The sequence below is a fragment of the Rosa chinensis genome, chromosome 4, assembly GCF_002994745.2.
Source record: "Rosa chinensis cultivar Old Blush chromosome 4, RchiOBHm-V2, whole genome shotgun sequence".
Classification (NCBI taxonomy): Eukaryota; Viridiplantae; Streptophyta; class Magnoliopsida; order Rosales; family Rosaceae; genus Rosa; species Rosa chinensis.
This window is the reverse complement of record NC_037091.1, coordinates 22,000,097-22,018,119: the sequence shown is the minus strand read 5'-3', so window position 1 is coordinate 22,018,119 and position 18,023 is coordinate 22,000,097. Positions and strand designations below refer to the sequence as shown.

General features: G+C 37.0%; 4 protein-coding genes and 1 long non-coding RNA gene across 5 annotated transcripts; 1 reads left to right on the top strand and 4 right to left on the bottom strand.

The window, feature by feature from the left end:
* Positions 1–476: 476 nt before the first annotated feature.
* Positions 477–1,389, top strand: LOC121052807. The gene is made up of 2 exons (XM_040518688.1): positions 477–719; positions 1,150–1,389. The coding sequence occupies exons 1-2, from the start codon at positions 477–479 to the stop codon at positions 1,387–1,389; spliced, it is 483 nt and encodes a 160-aa protein (XP_040374622.1).
* A 4,322-nt stretch (positions 1,390–5,711) lies between these two features.
* Positions 5,712–8,436, bottom strand: LOC112196992. Its single transcript, XM_024337513.2, has 8 exons — positions 7,937–8,436; positions 7,441–7,731; positions 7,040–7,317; positions 6,792–6,965; positions 6,559–6,666; positions 6,355–6,424; positions 6,164–6,262; positions 5,712–6,082 (listed from the first exon to the last, which is right to left on the bottom strand). Exons 1-8 carry the CDS (start codon positions 8,351–8,353, stop codon positions 5,987–5,989), a joined length of 1,533 nt encoding a protein of 510 aa, XP_024193281.2. The 5' UTR covers positions 8,354–8,436; the 3' UTR covers positions 5,712–5,986.
* A 28-nt stretch (positions 8,437–8,464) lies between these two features.
* Positions 8,465–8,904, bottom strand: LOC121052654. The gene is made up of 3 exons (XR_005809714.1): positions 8,836–8,904; positions 8,621–8,734; positions 8,465–8,512 (listed from the first exon to the last, which is right to left on the bottom strand). It is a non-coding gene; the product is annotated as an uncharacterized LOC121052654 (long non-coding RNA).
* Positions 8,905–8,982: 78 nt separating this feature from the next.
* Positions 8,983–17,594, bottom strand: LOC121052806. The gene is made up of 7 exons (XM_040518687.1): positions 17,314–17,594; positions 16,905–17,087; positions 15,398–15,499; positions 14,360–14,434; positions 14,108–14,201; positions 9,374–9,982; positions 8,983–9,252 (listed from the first exon to the last, which is right to left on the bottom strand). Exons 6-7 carry the CDS (start codon positions 9,977–9,979, stop codon positions 8,983–8,985), a joined length of 876 nt encoding a protein of 291 aa, XP_040374621.1. The 5' UTR covers positions 9,980–9,982; positions 14,108–14,201; positions 14,360–14,434; positions 15,398–15,499; positions 16,905–17,087; positions 17,314–17,594.
* LOC121052805 lies at positions 10,271–13,714 on the bottom strand. The gene is made up of 5 exons (XM_040518686.1): positions 12,483–13,714; positions 11,237–12,373; positions 11,029–11,134; positions 10,798–10,938; positions 10,271–10,732 (listed from the first exon to the last, which is right to left on the bottom strand). Exons 1-5 carry the CDS (start codon positions 13,712–13,714, stop codon positions 10,271–10,273), a joined length of 3,078 nt encoding a protein of 1,025 aa, XP_040374620.1.
* Positions 17,595–18,023: the final 429 nt, after the last annotated feature.

The window sequence follows — 18,023 nt, the reverse complement described above, 5'->3', positions numbered from 1 at the left end:
CTAACCTCCTCACTCTCTCTCGAAACAGATTCAAATTGAGGGCCAAAACCAAAACCAAAACCAAAATATCCTCATACTCCCTACGGCGTCTCCCCAAAACCAAAACCTACAACCATCACCGCCTACACTTCAAATCCATCGGATCCAAGACCTCTGTTCTACGCCGACACCAAATCCATCGGATCCAAAACCTAGACCTCTCCCCTCTCTCCCTCTTATCTTCTACACGGCTACACCTATACCCCAAATCCATCTCTCCGACAACCAAACCAGTAGTAAACTAAACTTGTCGCTCATGGCTTCTTCTTTGGCCACTTCCTTTGCTTCCTAATTGTTCCCTCGCGCCCCACCCAAAGGTCTCCCTTTGCTTCGTCCCACAGTCGCACCTGTGTCTGTAGCTGTGAGAGTCTGAGCTAGCAGGCCGTTATCCGCGGATAACGGCGGCGAAGAGTAATTCCAATCCTCCGCCGACGACGATGAGCCCTAAAAAAAGCAGTAAAGCAGCAGAAGAAGAAGAAGCTGTTGAAGAAGTGGAAGAGGTTCTACCCTGGATTCAAGAGAAGGCCTTGGACCTGGTGGATTTCACCGGCTTTGTCACACAGGCCATTCCTAGATCCAGAGTTGGTCTTCCTCTCGCTTATGCCGGTCTCACTTTTGTCATCGCCGTTGTCAAGACCGTTAAAAAGTTCTCTTCCCCTCGATATAAACGCAAGAAACTGGTATGTTTTCTCTTCTTTTTCTGCTCAATTGATTTACAGTTTTAGGGTTTAAGACTCAGAGGTCCTGATTTCTTGTAACAGGTCAATAAAAATGCTATGCTATGCAAATTAATAGACGAAATGTTTCAAAATGGCTCCGACCAGATCACGCCTGATGCCCTGAAATAACTCGTGCAAAAGGTGACATTTCTACTCTTGTTGATACACCATGTACATGCATTAGTTTTTTATAGTTACAACTCAGCATACTTACATTATCATCTCACTGTTGGACCAAGGAAGTGAATATATGCATATCACTGAGTTGCAAAGTGGGATCATTTCAACAAAAAAAAAAAAAAGATTCATTTTATTGGACTATGGCGTGCTCTTGTAGCATTTCATATCTTTATGAGAGTGATTTTGACAACCGTCTCTAATTTGTATCCAGACAGGTTTTGGCATGGAGGAGATTTTGTGCAAGTACATCCGTTATATTTTGAATGAAAAGCCATTCAACCCAAACATGGTTTCCAATTTAATTCAGCTCAGGAAAGCTTCTTTGTTCAATGATTCTCAGGTGGCTGAAATTCTAAATGAAATTTCAAGAAGAATTGTGAGAAGACATCGGCCAAAAACCGATGAGAATTATGTAGAATTATGGCCCCAGACATCGGCCAAAAACCGATGAGAAACAAAAAACTGATCGATGTCTTTGTGGGTGATGAGAAAGATCCGAAAAATCCAGACATCGGTTTTTAGCCGATGTCTAGTATTCGTTTAGACATCGGTTCCTCATTATAAATCGATGTAAATAGGTTTAAATGATAACAAACTTGCATGTTTTACTATTGTTAAACCCACATTTTATTGTATTTAATGCTTAAAAAAATATATATTGCACAACACAAGTTTGCGTTTTAACATCGTTATTGATTTAGGAACCGATGACTGATACTGTTACAAACATCGGTTCCTATAAACATTTCTTGTTCTTCATGATTTTGAAGCTTAATTTGCCACATATACCATGATTTTAGATTCAATATACAAGGTCTAGTATTGTAGGAACCGATATATTTACTTACTTTAACATTAGTGTGTAAGGAAAAAACGATGTTAATAAATCTTAGTAACATCGATTTTAGTTCTGGAACTGATGTCTGGTACTCAGTAATATATCATTATTGACAAAAAATCGATGTCTGGTACTCAGTAATATATCGTTTTTGAAAAAAAATCGATGTCTGTATATTTTAGTAACATCGATTTTCATTTTGGAACTGATGTATTTGTATTACTGGACATCAGTTTTTATGGTTAAAAATGATTTCAACTTTATATCTAGACATCACATTCTATAAAGAGAATGATGTCCACAAAATATGTAGCCGCTATTATAGATTGTAATTTCGACAGTTGACAAGAGTGATTTGAATATTGGGGTATTATATCTGAAATCATCATCCTTAACAGTTTACAAAATGGGCAAAATAAAACTCCAATTCACCTACTACAAAGCTAGCCTAGCAATTAGTATTCATGTTTGTTCATAATTGCTACAAAAAAGTTAATTAAAAGCTAGCCTAACTCAAAATCAACAAACTGGTCAGAACCTACAGCAGAGTCTGTAAGTAGTTGGCTACTTCAATGCGGACCTCGTCAAGTTGTTGTTGGGTATACCCTTTCCGATCCTTTACCGCCCACTACAAATACATATAACAATGTAAGTCATAATGAAACGCTAATATTTAAAACAAAGTTTCTTGTCAAAGTTCAATGATATTAGTGTAAGGAAAAAAAATAGAAAATCACTTAGTATAACTTCTTAACGAACTGTGATTTCTATGCCCAGCGGTCGCCTTTGGCTTCTTTAAATGCAATTAAAGCTTCTTTACTCGGGTATTTTATCATATGCCTACGTAATTGTTACAACAAGAGTTAACAAATTGCTGAAATGAGCTGGTACAATATAAATTATTAACTATAGTGTATCATCTTATATAATCAGATAATAAAACACAATCAAAATGACATGGAATCATCTTCTTTCATTAATTACTCACTCATAATACATGGAGTTCACAGAAGAACCCAACTCCAGTTCTATTATTACTTATTATATAATTAAATATATTAGACATGCTTATTACAAAGAGGTGGTTAACTCCTTAACAGAAAAGAGGTCATTCTGGGTTAAGTCCCTTAAACCTTAAAGTCTGAAATTTTAACAAGGGCAATTGTAACTCTACTGCACAGTAGTTGAAATAGTGCAAAACCCAAATTTATCCAATACATTCTGGAAAGAAAAAATTATAACATAAAGCAAGATACTGTCCTTGCTAAAAGAACACAGCATAAAGTTTCACCAGTAGTTTCTATTTCTATATATAGTTGATGGCCCCATTAATCATCAAACTTCTAATTTCAGATACATTGGAGTCTATTGTTAATTAGTGACTAATAATACTCATGTGCAATATAGGAAATGGAATCTGATTCCAGCTCACACAATTACATATAAAACATGTAATTGAATCCCCTAAACATTTGGTCCTGTGGATGATTATAGATTTATAGGACCATGACAGACCTAGAATCTCTTATATAACACCAACGATTTGCCGCTGTTGAAGTGTTGGACAGATAGCTGGTCGTGATATTCCCATGGAAATTAGTGTGAGGCTCTAAGGTCTTTATAATAATGCCGACACCATTTTGTTAGGAAAATGGTGGAAAACAGGGACCTATGTATAATTTTACAATCGAAGCGACTATTACGTCTTTTGAATTCAAAGATGAAAAATACAACTGATGATTATTTTACAATTAAATAGTGGACACACTGGATCAGAGCCATTGAATAGTTGCTAAGCCAAAATGCCAAAATGTATAGAATGCATAATTCCTATTCAAAGCATATTTACCCAACATGTTTAGGCACTCATCATGGTCCTATAAATCTATAATCATCTAAAGGACCAAATTCTCCAGAACAAAGAGAAAAGTTGGTTGAGAAAATTCTAAGTCTGTCACCAAAAATAATGGATTTGCACTGAAAAAAATAATGAACGACTTCTTTTGCAATTACAGCAAGTCATTTGAACATGGGTTTTTACGACCAAAAAGGAAGGAGAACACGCTTCTTTCTCAACTAAACTTATGGTGCATAGAACTGAAAATTTAAATGAAAGTTTTTAAAGGTATAAATCTGAGTAAACATAAATCCAGGCCAAAGAGGGTGGTATATATCAGTTTGACCCCTTGCAGGAAAAACAGACTTTATTTGGGTAACTTGCTCTCTCCTATGAAATTTACATTATCATGATAGCTCGATATTTACTACTTATTTCAGTTTGGTTGAATTTAACCAAAAAATTACATTCTCATGAAGTCTATTATGAACACTATAATCCAGTCTCATTGAAACCAACAAAGGAAAACAATGCTCATGAGTATATTTTTTGGTTTTCATGAGGTAAAGCCTGCGATCGCTATAAACCAAAAAAGAGGTTTTCAGAAACCACAGATATTTTAACTAACCCAACTTTCCAGCTGCCCCAACACAAAGCGAAATGTACACGACAATACTAAAATTAAGAACTAAGTGAGAAGTGGTGAGAACTAAAATTGATCTCAATCCTTTCCTCACAAAGAAAGCAAAAATAGAGAAAACATAATTTCATGTTACCTTTAGTAAGCCCTGTTTAAGGGCTAATGGAGGATCATAACTGAAACCTTTACTGCAGAGATAAAAATAAAAAATTCAAATTAAAATATTATCAAACTGAATTATATCAGAAGCATAAGTCTTCTTCCAAGATTTAGAACAGGTACATTTAACAAACATAAGATGGGTACTTAAAAATAAACCCGACAACCATACATTACTGTTGGTAAAATTTGCTTCATTACGGTTTTCCAATTCCAAAAGGCACAGAATCCTACAAACAGCATAGAGCTCTACACTAGAATTAATAAATGATGTTAATCTCCAAGAAAAAATGTTGAATTCACACTATGCCAAAAAGGCCTTCAGACGACACAACTGTTCTGTCGTCTGAACGAACAAAAATGTGTCGTCTAGTACGGTGTCGTCTCTTGGGGGCATCAGACGACATAAGTGTTCTGTCGTCTGAAAAATCAGACGACATAAAAAACTAAAAATCTTGTGTTGTCTGATGAGTTTTGCATTTTGGGAACATTGTGATCTGTATCTTTAAAAGCATTCAAACAACCGTTTTGTATTGTCTGATAGACAAAACAACCACAGAATTTTTTAAATGCTATTGTGTGAAGCATATTTGCAAGACTTATTTGTGTGGTCTGAATGCCCTTAAATAAGAAATATGAAACCTCGTATGTAGTCTCTTATCTCATACAACAACAATTAAAGGTTGTGCTAATTTACTTTAAACGATAATTATATGTGGTTGTAAGGAGCATCAGAGGACAATTAAGTGTCGTTCTACGCTAGGTTTGTATGACATTTAAGTGTTGTGTGAAAGGATTTGAAATTATACATATGTGATGTTGGGAAATGGTTTAGACAATGGATATCATATTCTTTCTGTTATGTCAGTCTCATTACGACGACAATTTACTGTCGTTTGAGATTATTTAGACGACAAATATTTGTGGTCTGAATGTAAAAAGGACCACTAATAATATATGTTTTATGTTGTCTGTAATCACATCCAATCACACTTATTTGTTGTTGTTATACACTTTAGCCAATACTTTCAACTAACTTATGTTGTTGTTTTGCCTTTCAGACTACAATTTTCTGTTGTCTCATTGTCAAAAAGACAATAGACTTCTTATTGGTTTTTGTGTTGTGTCTATGCAGCTGCAACCACACGTTTTGGTGTGCTTTTGTTGTAGCTTGCAGTTTGTGACGACACATTTTAGTAGTCCCCTGTACAATTGGTATGCATGCATTCTGGAAATTAAAATTAGCTATTCCTGAAACCATAAAATCCACATCCAAAATCATATTGCAATTTCCATTAATCCACCATTGTCGTCTCATGTACACAAACCTAATCATCGATCAGCATCAGTTCTAAATGACCCATATCTACTAATCTGGGCAGCCAGCAAAATATATACATGCAGTACTGCTTGCTAATAAACCAAAAGCACTACACAATGTGGGCAACCAACTAAACAACATAGCAAAATAGCTAGCAGTACTGCAATCAAAATCTGGCCTATATATATATCAACTTTGCATGTCCAAAAGTTGGTGCTACATATCTTCAACTACTAGTTAACCTACACATGCACTAGTTATCTTTGAACTTCATAACATACTTTGCCCACTCTGCCCGGACAACATCAACATTCTCCATTGTGTAATAGTGATTTGCTTTTCTTTCCCACTGCAAGGACAGAAGCTTAGTTATGCATCACAATGGATTAATCCAATAAATCACTAGTACAATAGATTAGTTACTGATTACCTTAGCACTCCACTCTTGGTTTTTGTCCTCCACTATATCCCTCATGTAATGCATAATCCAATAACCACAAGTCTTATCACCCATCTGCTCCGGAATGCCCTGAAACAAATAAATATTTTCAGTACCTAATAAACCTCGCCTGAACTGGAAAAATGCAAATATAAATAGTTAGCTAGATGGGGAACACATACTGCACAGTTTTTCCATTGAACTGTCTTTCGGCCTTTCCTATGTTTTTGGGCATTGAATATTTTGATGGAGCTTCAACAACAAAATACACAAAATTATGATGAAACTAACAACTTATAAATTGAGAATCGATATCTCCAAAAAAAGAGGACTAAACCGTTTTGTACATAATACCAACAAAAAACCAACAAGCTAGCTGCACTTACTTGTCCACAATAGTTCTCCATTCACCGGTGATGAGTCGCCTCTTTAGCGGATCCATGAAATACACAACTTCTTCAGTGGGGTTTGCCACCGTCAACATCCAATGACCGCTGGCATTCAAATTTATGATAATCAATACCAACACGAATCTGATTTAGGTACTTGCATTGCTATATTTATGAGATCAGAAGTCAATATTTACAAAAACAAAAATGCATGAATGAAGCTTTCGTACCCTGAATTATAGGGGACCAAAAAAATCTGACCAGGCTTCCCTCTTTCATAAGAAACTGACAAAGAACGAGCCCGTTCAGTCGGATTTCCACAGCCAATGATACCAGTATTAGCAGGATCTACGAAGCCAATCATGTCAAGCATCTTCGATTTCTTCAACACTTGATAAAGGAAGCTGTAAAACCACAAGTCTCAAAATATCATTCAATAACACTGAATTAACAGCTTCATTTAAAATGCATTACAAACCTCATATACATCACAATGCAGCTGGCAGAAACCTCCTTCATGTTGGTCATGGCATACACATCCCTTCTGAAGATGGCGACCTTTTTTAGATATCCAAATAATTCCTCGCCTAAGGTTGTGTGGATGGTGATCCCATCCTTCAAGTTATCATTAGCCCATGTGGCCAACGTCTTAAGTGGTGGAGGCAAATTGGGTGGCAGCTTGTCCAAATCATCATGATCAAAAAAATCATCATATATATCCTTCTTTTTCCTCCTCACAACCTTAATCTTTTCCCGCTGCAATTGATATAAAAATAACATTGCATGATTAGTATTTCTATATCATGTAATATAGCAGCTCACATGGTCATTTTGGTAAGAATGAAAAGGTTAAAAATGAATTTAAGCAAACTACATTACCTTTGCATCAGCTGCAGTGGGTATTACCCAGTCTCTAGGCCAAGCAATGCATGTACCAATTGCATCGCGGACAAACAGAATCTCATCATTAATAGGAATTGGTAGCAAAGCATTAGCAACAATAGATTTGGTGATCGATACTCGGACATTTTCCTCAGCCAATGGAACACCATGGATAGTTTGCTTGCTGGAGTCAACATCCACTTGAATGATCGTTCCTTCAGCCACTATGTTGTCCAATGAATCTATCGCAAGTTTACACCCTGACTGGACAATATTGGTGGACTGAACCTGCTAATTCAAACCAAAAATATGTAAGCATTAGTCACATTTCAGGCAGCAATGTCATCAATATGGTTGATGAAATGTAATTGTAAAGAAAAAGAAAAGAAAACTAATTGTAAGGAAAAGAAAGTAAAGCTAGGGTAGCGATTAATTACAGGCACTTGCACTTGCTCCACAACTGCATTTTTTTCGGAGTTAAATCATTTCTAACCTCCTCCTCAATAATCGAGGTTAGTTTGATGTTCAGCTCCCCATCCACAAAGACTTCATTCTCCTCAACTACTTTCTGCTGGTCCTCCCTTAAATCTAACTTCTTCTTGGCAGTTTTGGTAGCTTCAATTTCAATAGCTTTCAAACCAGCCTTTTCAAGGTGCCTTGAACAGCTGCCTTGGCCAGAGCCTAAATCATTCAGCGGTGTCACAGGTTTGGGTGAGTCAGCTGGCATCTCTTTCCCATTAACCATCGCTTCTAACTTCTGAAACCTTTCCTCCCAAGCGGCTCTTTCCCTAGCAATTTGTTGCTCCATCTCCAACTCCCATTTGGCTCTTTCCTGAGCAATGATATTTTCTTTCTCTTCTGCTAGTATCTTCTTAACACTTACCCTGACACTATCTTCTACATTTAGCATTTGGCGTTTAGGTAGATGAAAATATGCCGAAGGCTTGACGAAGCCACCAACACCACGTACCCTACCAGGATACTCAGGATTTCCCAATGCCAAAGTCAGAACATCATTTGTTCCTTCAGGGTTGATTTCTCCTTCAAACACTTTCCTCTTCAAACTTTCCTGATATAGACATCAATCACAGCACACAAAAATTATCCTTAGGATACAAAACCTGGAAAAAAAAAAAGGCAGAACAAGTAATAAACAATTACAAAAAACTGAACTTACAATTTTTTCGACCTTCTTCTTCACTGCTGGCCCTTTGAAGTTGCCGCTCTTGTCTTGCCGGGCCTTTATCCACATCGTAGCACGATCCAATTCTTCAATCGGTATTTTTTCAGCCTATAAATATGAATAGATACGTGTGACATCATGATCAGTTTGGTGTAAACCGAAAAGAATAACAAATATATTGTAAATAGATTTGTAAGACGAATACTGACCAGTTCTTCTTGGAAGTTAGCATATCCTTTCCGTGACATTCGATGAGGATACTTATTCTCCTTCCTATTTTTTTCTGCTTTTCACGGAGTACCTATAAAGCATATATAGAATTATGCATTATATTTTAGTATCTGCATAAACACTAACTAATAATGCATAAACTGTTCCACAACTGCATTGTCCAAGTATGGTATTAGACAAACCTGAAATTGTTGTGAAGTTCTATCAGCCACGAACGTATTCCATTCAGATACCTCAATGGATCGATAATCATCTGGAGGGAACTGTAAAAGTTTAGGAGAATCCAGATAGGGAATAATATACCAGTTCGTTAGTTTGCTCTTGAACTCTCTCCATTTATGGCCGGCTGATGTAATCACCAATTTCTTCCATTCTTTTGGCACCACATAAGCATCCTACACATTAACGAATACAAAGTATCATAGCTTTAATTACTATTTTTTGAAAAAAATAAGAATAATGAAATGTAAATCAGTGAACAGCTAGCAACAACTTATATATAGACTGATTGTTTACCTGAATACTATTCCAAATCTTGTCTTTTTCATCCAAAGGCACATTTCTCCAATCATTTATAGATATTGGGATCTTGGTGCGTGCCAACACCCCAATGTATGACTGCATCTCCTTAGCTGCCTTCCCAATTGGCTCCCCATCAGCATTAGAATTCACCTTTAGCTTCTTTCCTCGAATCAGTCGCCTAGTAATTTTATTCATGGTTACCATCCCTCGCTTAAGCAACCTCAATCCACCAGTGATGTTATCATCATCATCATCCGAATCCTCTGATGACTTGCTCGTTGCAGACTTATGACCGGACGATGACTTCTTTGCTGCCACAGCCTTCTTGGAATTTCCTGCTTTAGGCGGTGGCATACTTCTCCTGGCGGACGCATCCTTGCTGGACTGAGTAGCTTTATGTTTTCGCGGACTTCTCCTAGGGAGGGTAGCCTTGTTGGCTTCTGTCAGTCTTGCTTCAGCTTTCTTGGGGGTAGCAGGTTTACGATTTGGAGAAGTAATAGGTGGTTCAGATACGGTTTTTCTACTACGTTTCATCTGCACCGCCTTTATCCTTAAGGCTATAGATCTAGCAACTTTCGATGTGCTTGCAGATGGAGCCATGACCTGCAATACACAATAAACAAAGTTAGCCCCATATTATATGTTAACAATTAATGTGAATAAACAAATGAAACAAAAACACATAAAACAATGAAATAACAAACACATAAAGCAATGAAATTACAAACACAATGCAACTCAAAATTAAACAACACAGAAGACAATGAAATAACTAACATAATTAGAAGTGTTAATATACATGTTTCATCAAACACATCAGTACATATATATAGGCATTCTAAAACAAATCAATCACGAACAAACAACTTTCACTAAATGTTTTTTTTTCCCTCAGCCACGTTCATTGCAGTCATTTTGCACCCATATTGCTTCATCTCCAGGACGCATATAATTGCTATGCTGATCACCATCTATATTATCAAAAGTCTCGATGGATGGCATTGTTGCTTCAAATGGCTGTTGTTCTACTTCAATATCTTCTAACTCCTCATCCGAATCAGCCCCTTGATAGTCTCTATCTGGCACCCTTACTACCACTGACCATTGAGCATCGAGGGGATCCTCAATGTAAAATATTTGCTTAACATGGCTAGCTAAGACAAAAGCATCATTAAGATGACCTTTCCTATTCAGATTTACCAATGTGAACCCTAGTTCATCTACTTTAATGCCCCTAACATTCTCAACCCAATCACATTTAAACAACGGTACCCTAAACTTGTAGTAGTCCAGCTCCCATATTTGTTGTATGACACCATAGAAGTCCATGTCATTAGTTTTGGGATTTTTATCCTTTGCACTAGAAACTTGCATTGCATCAGCCACCAAAAAACCCCACTGTTTTGCACTGATCGTACATTGTCCCGCTCCTTAGTGTTGAAATCAACACCATTAACCTGGTATCCACTAAAGGTCGGCACTACATGATTCGGTCCACTTGACATCCACCTCATTGTTTCCGAAACATTATTGTCCGGAAACTGCAGTTCATTTGAAACCTTCAAATCAATAATAGATTACATTAGCGTAATGTTGAAATCTTATTTTTTTCAACTTATATATTAACAATCAAGTATATGATCACATACCCTCTCTTTTAACCAGACAGCAAAGGTCTGGTTTTGTTTATCCTTCAGCCACTTTTCATTTTTGGAAAACCTTGGATTGAGAAGCTTCAACAATTCCAGATGTTCACTGAATATCAAACACACAAAACTCAATAATTTAAGTAACAAAATATTGAATCAATTCATGGACTGTAGGAAAACTGATGATAATTAAAAGTTTATGACTTACATGAAATAAGGACTTGCATCCTCGGTATTCTGCAATATACACAGATGTGCTTGATGCATCTCCTTGCCATAGACAGAAATCATGGTAGCGCCTGATAGCGGTTTGGATGCATTACGGGCTCGTGGTTTGGAACTTTCAGGGATTCCAGCAGTAGAAGCATCAGTAAGCATACGTTCAGTGCAAAACTCAACAGCCTCTTCGACAATATATGACTCTGCTATGCATCCCTCAGGATGCGTTCGACATCTAACCCATCCTTTAAAGACTTTCATGTACCTCTCGAAGGGGTACATCCACCGAAAAAATACTGGACCACAAAGCTGAACTTCTCTTACGAGATGCACAGTTAGATGGATCATAATGTCGAAAAATGAAGGCGGGAAGTACTTCTCCAATAAGCAAACAGTAACAACCAAGTCTGCTTGCATTTTTTCCAGCTTCGAAACATCGATCACTTTAGCACATATTGCCTTGAAGAAAAGGCAGAAGCGGATGATCGCATACCTAACCGGCTTCTCAAGAACAGAACGTAAAGCAACAGGAAGAAGAATCTGCATGATAGTGTGACAGTCATGCGATTTCAGACCAGCAAGTTTTAAATCCTCCATAGAGACAAGATTCCTTACATTTGACGAAAACCTAACAGGAACCGTCATTTCAAAAAAAGAGCCACAAACTATTTTTTTTTCACCAAGCATCAAGTTCCAACTAGCTAGAGGTAATTTATTCCTTTTGGCACCAACTTCTGGGTTCAAACCAGACCTAATACCCATCTCCACCATGTCCAAACGCGCTGCAACCCCATCCTTTGTCTTCCCGGGAATGTTCAGCAGCGTACCAATGATGGCATCACAACAATTCTTCTCGATGTGCATGACATCGAGATTATGTCGTACCGGAATATATTTCCAATACTCTAGTTCAAAGAAGACAGACTTCTTTTTCCAACAAGGTTTGCCTTGGTCTTCAACACCCTTGGCAGGAGGAGAGCGTTTCTTTTTCCCACACACACAATTCAGACCCTCTACTCTAGCAAACACCTCCTCTCCGGTTAATGGTAGAGGAGGTAGGTCCTCCTCTACGGTGTTGTCAAAAGCAACAGCCTGTTTCCTATACGGATGATGTCTAGGTAGGAACCTGCGATGCCTCATGAATGCCATTTTTTTTACCTCTTTTTAACCTATAAGGTCGAGTCTGGTCAAGGCAAATTGGACAAGCATTGTATCCTTTAACAATGCTACCAGACAAGTTCCCGTATGCGGGAAAGTCATTAATAGTCCACAGCAGGACCGCTTTCAATTTGAAGTAGTCCCCTCTTAGTGCATCGTATACTCCCTCAACCCCATCCCACAATACTTTCAGATCATCTATTAATGGCTGCAAGTAGATGTCGATATTGTTACCAGGTTGCTTTGGTCCCGATATTAACAATGTCAACATCATAAACTTCCTCTTCATACAAAGCCATGGAGGAAGGTTATATGTGACCAGTATAACTGGCCAACAAGAATACTTGCTGCTTAGAGAACTATGCGGGTTAAATCCATCAGAAGATAGGGCTAGTCTGAGGTTTCTAGGGTCGCTACTGAATTCTGGATATTGTTTGTCAAGTAATTCCCAAGTAGGAGAATCAGCTGGGTGTCGCATCATTCCATCTTTCTTTCTACCATACTCATGCCAAGTAAGATTCTTAGCTGTGTTGGTCGATTGATACATTCGTTTGAACCTTGGGATTGGTGGAAAGTACCATAAAACCTTTGCTGGTATCCCTTCTTTCAAAGTTTTATCCCTACCCAATTTCCACCTTGAAACACCACAGTTGGGGCAGATAAGAGCATCTGCATGCTGCTGTCTATACAAGATGCAGTCATTAGGACATGCATGAATTTTTTCATACTCCATCCCTAAAGCACTAAGTGTCTTTTTCGCTTCATACAAAGACAAAGGAACCTGATTCCCTTCAGGAAGCAGACCCCCAATCATGATAAGCATATCTGAATAGCAAGCATCGGTCATTCCATGCTTTGCTTTCAAATTGAAGGTCTGAATCAGACCATTCAGCTTGGTTGTCTTCGTACAACCTGGGTACAAAGGTTGATCCCCATCCTCTACATACTTCAAAAACTCATTAGAGTCTTCGGAAATCTGCTCATCCTCACTTTCTCCAAAGCCCCAATCATTCTCCCCTATCCCAGGTTCCCAATCTACAGTTTCAGATTCAACTCTATTGTCATTCATAGCAGATGTAGTAGGTTCTCCATGCCACCTCCAATGCTTATAACTCTCATTAATACCATTCCAAAATATATGATCCTTAATAACTCCAACAGAAAATCCCTTCGTGTTACTACATTTCAAGCAAGGACAAGAAATCTTGTTTTTGTTATTGGCATTAGACTCGGCCAACTTGAGAAACTCTGCTACTCCTAGCTCAAACTTCTTTGACCTTCTATCAGCATGCATCCATGACTTATCCATCTTAAATATTTAGGTTCCTTCATATATAACAAAACACACTTAAATATTGTCTCTATGTCAAAGATACCGTTGCTTATACTTTTACTATACAATATACTCATTAAGACTAGTACTACTAAGAGTGGTCTTAACACGTACAAATTCATTCACATAGAGCTGCACCAATTACATCGATCCATGACAATTCTAATGATCAGATTTCATTCCATGCTCAAACTTTTATTATACAAAGTAATACAATATTCTATCAAGAAATAAAAATGAACTTATGATTATACTCAACTAGCTAGCAGTAAACATATAATCATTTTGTGTAGGCAAAGATATGAACAAAAGGATAATTAGATAGTTGCTAACTACATAATGTATAAAGCACAAACATTGAAAACTCACCAGAAATTTACAGAAAAAAAGCCTTCTGTTTTTCTCTATACTAGTACTAGCAGTGAGCCTTCCTTCGCAAATCCTTTTGTTCCACCAAGTTTCCCTATCAAGGCCAACAAAACAGAAGAAACATGTTACAAAACATAAGAACTATGGCAGTTCCTTTTCATAGTCATGGATCTCATGGGCTTAGCAAGTGCACAAGTATTTTCTACATGGGGCTACACATCTAAAAATGACATCCACATAAAGTCATTATACCTGAACAAATTTGTAAAGGCCAAGTATTGACATAAGATCAGCGCCTATAAGCTATAATCCAAAGTCAACATAACGCTGCAAAAAAGAGGGGAAAAATATAGAATTAGTTATAGCCAAAATATATAAAGGCTATATGCAGGTTAAATACTTAAACATACAAGACAACAAGATTATAACCAAAAAAATACAAGACAACAAGATTTAAACAAATTAAACCTAAATTAGGCATACATCAAGAGATAAAAGATTGGGAAATTAATTAAGAAATGGCTAAATTGTACTTTTGCACTGAAAATAAACCATCCCCAGTACAAATTAAACCTAAATTAGGCATACAACAAGAGATTTCTTTTATAAATTTATCTGTACCCTTCTATCATAGCTAGAATCAGTCTTGGAAGACATTTGCAACCTCATTAAATGTTCCTTTCAGTTCGGATGTGAACTGTATTTTTGCAAGTTAATACAGGCCAAATCAAAGTAGGTGCAGCGTTAAGATAATAAGCTCAGTCTTAAACCAAAAAATAATGGAATAGCCAATTTTGACTGCCATCTAATGCTAGTAAACTGCTTAGGAAGCTAGCCATTTTACCAGAGCAAACTTTCAAGTTAAAAACACACTAAACAAACCTAGAAAACAGACCTAGACCTGGGCTAATTATTCAGCAGCAGACGGAATAGGAGAAAGTTCAATCTCAAATATTGACACTATTTTCTCAAATGCACAATTTTGATTTCAGAAAACAATTTTTGATAATTATTGACAATAATTATGACAATAATTATTGATAAAGCATTTTAAAGGGATTTGATGAAAAACATTAACCATAAACCAAATGGGAAGGAAAAATACTAAGCTCAAGATAATACAGAAAACTATTAATTGTTATATGTATCACAGATGCAGGGCCACACAGTTTCCTTCTATCTTGTCTTTCCTTGCAAGCATACCTTACTTATACAGAAATGAATCTTTGAAAAAGTTAAAGAAAAAAAACCAGTTTTGGAAATAGTAAATATTGAGGAAAAAGAAAGTACCTTAGCAACGCACTATTACATATTTGAGTATAAATAGACAGAGGATCACTCTCAAGTTAAAACTCTGGAACTTTGAGAGCAGCTGTTGTCCTTGCCTTATACCTGTACCATCAAAATTAAAATCATTTCGGAGTTGACAAAGCACAAAGAAAAAGTGAATCTGGTTTTAGTAAGCCCCATCACTTACTAACATTACCAATAATTCTCTATGTTAGTTCCAAACGTAATTCGCTATCCCTAATCAATAACAGACCCATATCAATTTTCCAACCAAAAAAATCAAAAAATCTCACCCAAGGTCGTATTCTCTGTAAAGCCTCCAATGAGACATACTCACACCAGTCAAATATTATACTACTACAACCCAATACCTAATATGGAAAAGAATTGCAGAAATAGTGAGCAGTTAAGATTTATATATAATAATGCAACCATAGCTATCACTCTGTGCATTCACATGATCCACAGATATGGAAAATCCTCAAATTACAGGGACACAAAGGACTGGGGACTCAGTTTTAGATCAGAATGCATTTGCACCGTTAAGAAAGGAACAATATAGTCTGCCATTTCCCCAGTGTTAACAGCACAGTACAAATAATTTAAACTTGGAGAAACAAGTGGTATCCATTATCCATCTTTAAGAGATATTTAATCCATATCTAGAATGCAAAACAAGTAAATATGATTAAACTAAAAATTGAACTCCATAGCTTCACCCTTCAGTCATATACTTTTCCTAAGAAATTCAAGAGAGCAAAATTCTACAAAATATGTCAAGGCTGGAACTTTCCATCCATTTGTAGCAAATATAACAAATCTTCCATCAGAAAACTAAGATCCAGTTGGATCTTCCAATGAATCAGTACCAGTAAAAGAAAGGTAGTTAAAGGAAAAACCGCTCTCTTTCTCAAGTATTCAGCAAATATAACACCCTCACTCAAGAATTTTCTTTCTTCTTCTTCTTTTGATAACCACCATGAGTTAAAATTTTCACTAGATTGAACCAAAAGAAGACAACTCTTCCCTTCAAGTTACAATTTCTCCAGTACCAATCCCTCCCCCCAAAAAGAACGATGCAACCTAAACGATTACCCCACAAATCAATCGGATTATTTACAAACCAAATCATACAATACGATCATTCATAAGTAAGTTGGAGGGATCCAACATACAGAATCAAAGCCAATACTTGAGTCCAGAATCAATAGCTTACCCACCCCATAGTCTTTAGCTGTGAATTTCTCTTCCATTTCTTCCAAAATCACCCTCCACCTTCTCGCCCAAATCAGACACAAACCCAACACTCTCTCACAAAAACACCAAATCAGACACAAACCCAACACTCTCTCACAAAAACCCAACAAATAAGTGCTTAACCGAACAGAAATGCACATAACAATGAAATGAAAGAGTTGAAAAACCAAAACGGTTATGTATAATAATGGAAAAGATGAGAGACAGACAAAAAAATAAATCAAACAAATTCAAACCCATCAAAGAATACCTAGGATGATCAGTTTACTCAATTTCTGTTGGAATTGAGCATCAATTTCTTCCCGTCTCCCTCTTCTTCTTCTCTTCTTCCTCCTCTTCTTCTTCTTTTCTTTTCGTCTGTTTCAACAAAATTCCAAAGCAAACTAACACCAAGACAAGAGTCAATGAACCTTCACCGTTCCGCCGCCGTCTACTGTCAAGGAGGGTGACACAGAGAGAGAGAATGAGTGAGAGAGAGAGAGAGAGATTTGGGTTTTCAGTAATCGGAACACCGAATCGAGGATAAAAGGAAAAATGATATTCAATCGCCCCATCCCCAAATAGAAACAAAAAAAACCGAATCGAAATCAAACACTAAAATCGATTGAACCCAGTTGAAACCCAAAACTAAAAAATGATTGAAACCCTAAGTTGCTTACCAATATCCGAATCGAAAATAGCTCTACTAGTCGCTGCAGAGCTCCATTAATCTGGATGTGAAAGCCGAAGTAGAGACTAAGGTTGATGAAGAAAGTCAGAAGATGAAGGAGAGAGTGAGAATCGAGATATGATAGAGCTAACTGAGAAGGAGAGAGCGAGGTTGGTGTTTGGGCTTTTGCGGCCGGGTTAACGTTCTAGGTCGAGCTGAGAGATCTAGTACGTGATGACAAGGCTAGGACAGATCGAAAGTGACTTAATTGCGAGGGATATATGTCAAATAGCACAAGTCAAAATAACTTGGGAAATTTTAAAACAATCCCCACATTTAGACAACATTTAAATGTTGTCTGAATGTCACAATATTTTCTAGTCAAATAGGGCGTGGCTATTTGAGAGGGAAAAGACTCGGTCAACTTTTGATATTCCCTCCAAATTTGAGATAGGAAATCACCACTTTCTACAACTACACAAATGTGTCGTCTGAATGCTCACCATTTATCCAAATTTGAGATAGGAAATCACCACCTTCTACAACTACACAAATGTGTCGTCTGAATGCTCACCATTTTTCCAAATTAAACCAGTATGGTTTAAGTGTATATTCAGACAACAGAAAAAAAAATTATGTCGTCTGAAAAACTCAGACGACATAAAACAAAACTTATGTCGTCTGAGGTGTGTCGTCTGAAGGCTTTTTTGGCATAGTGTC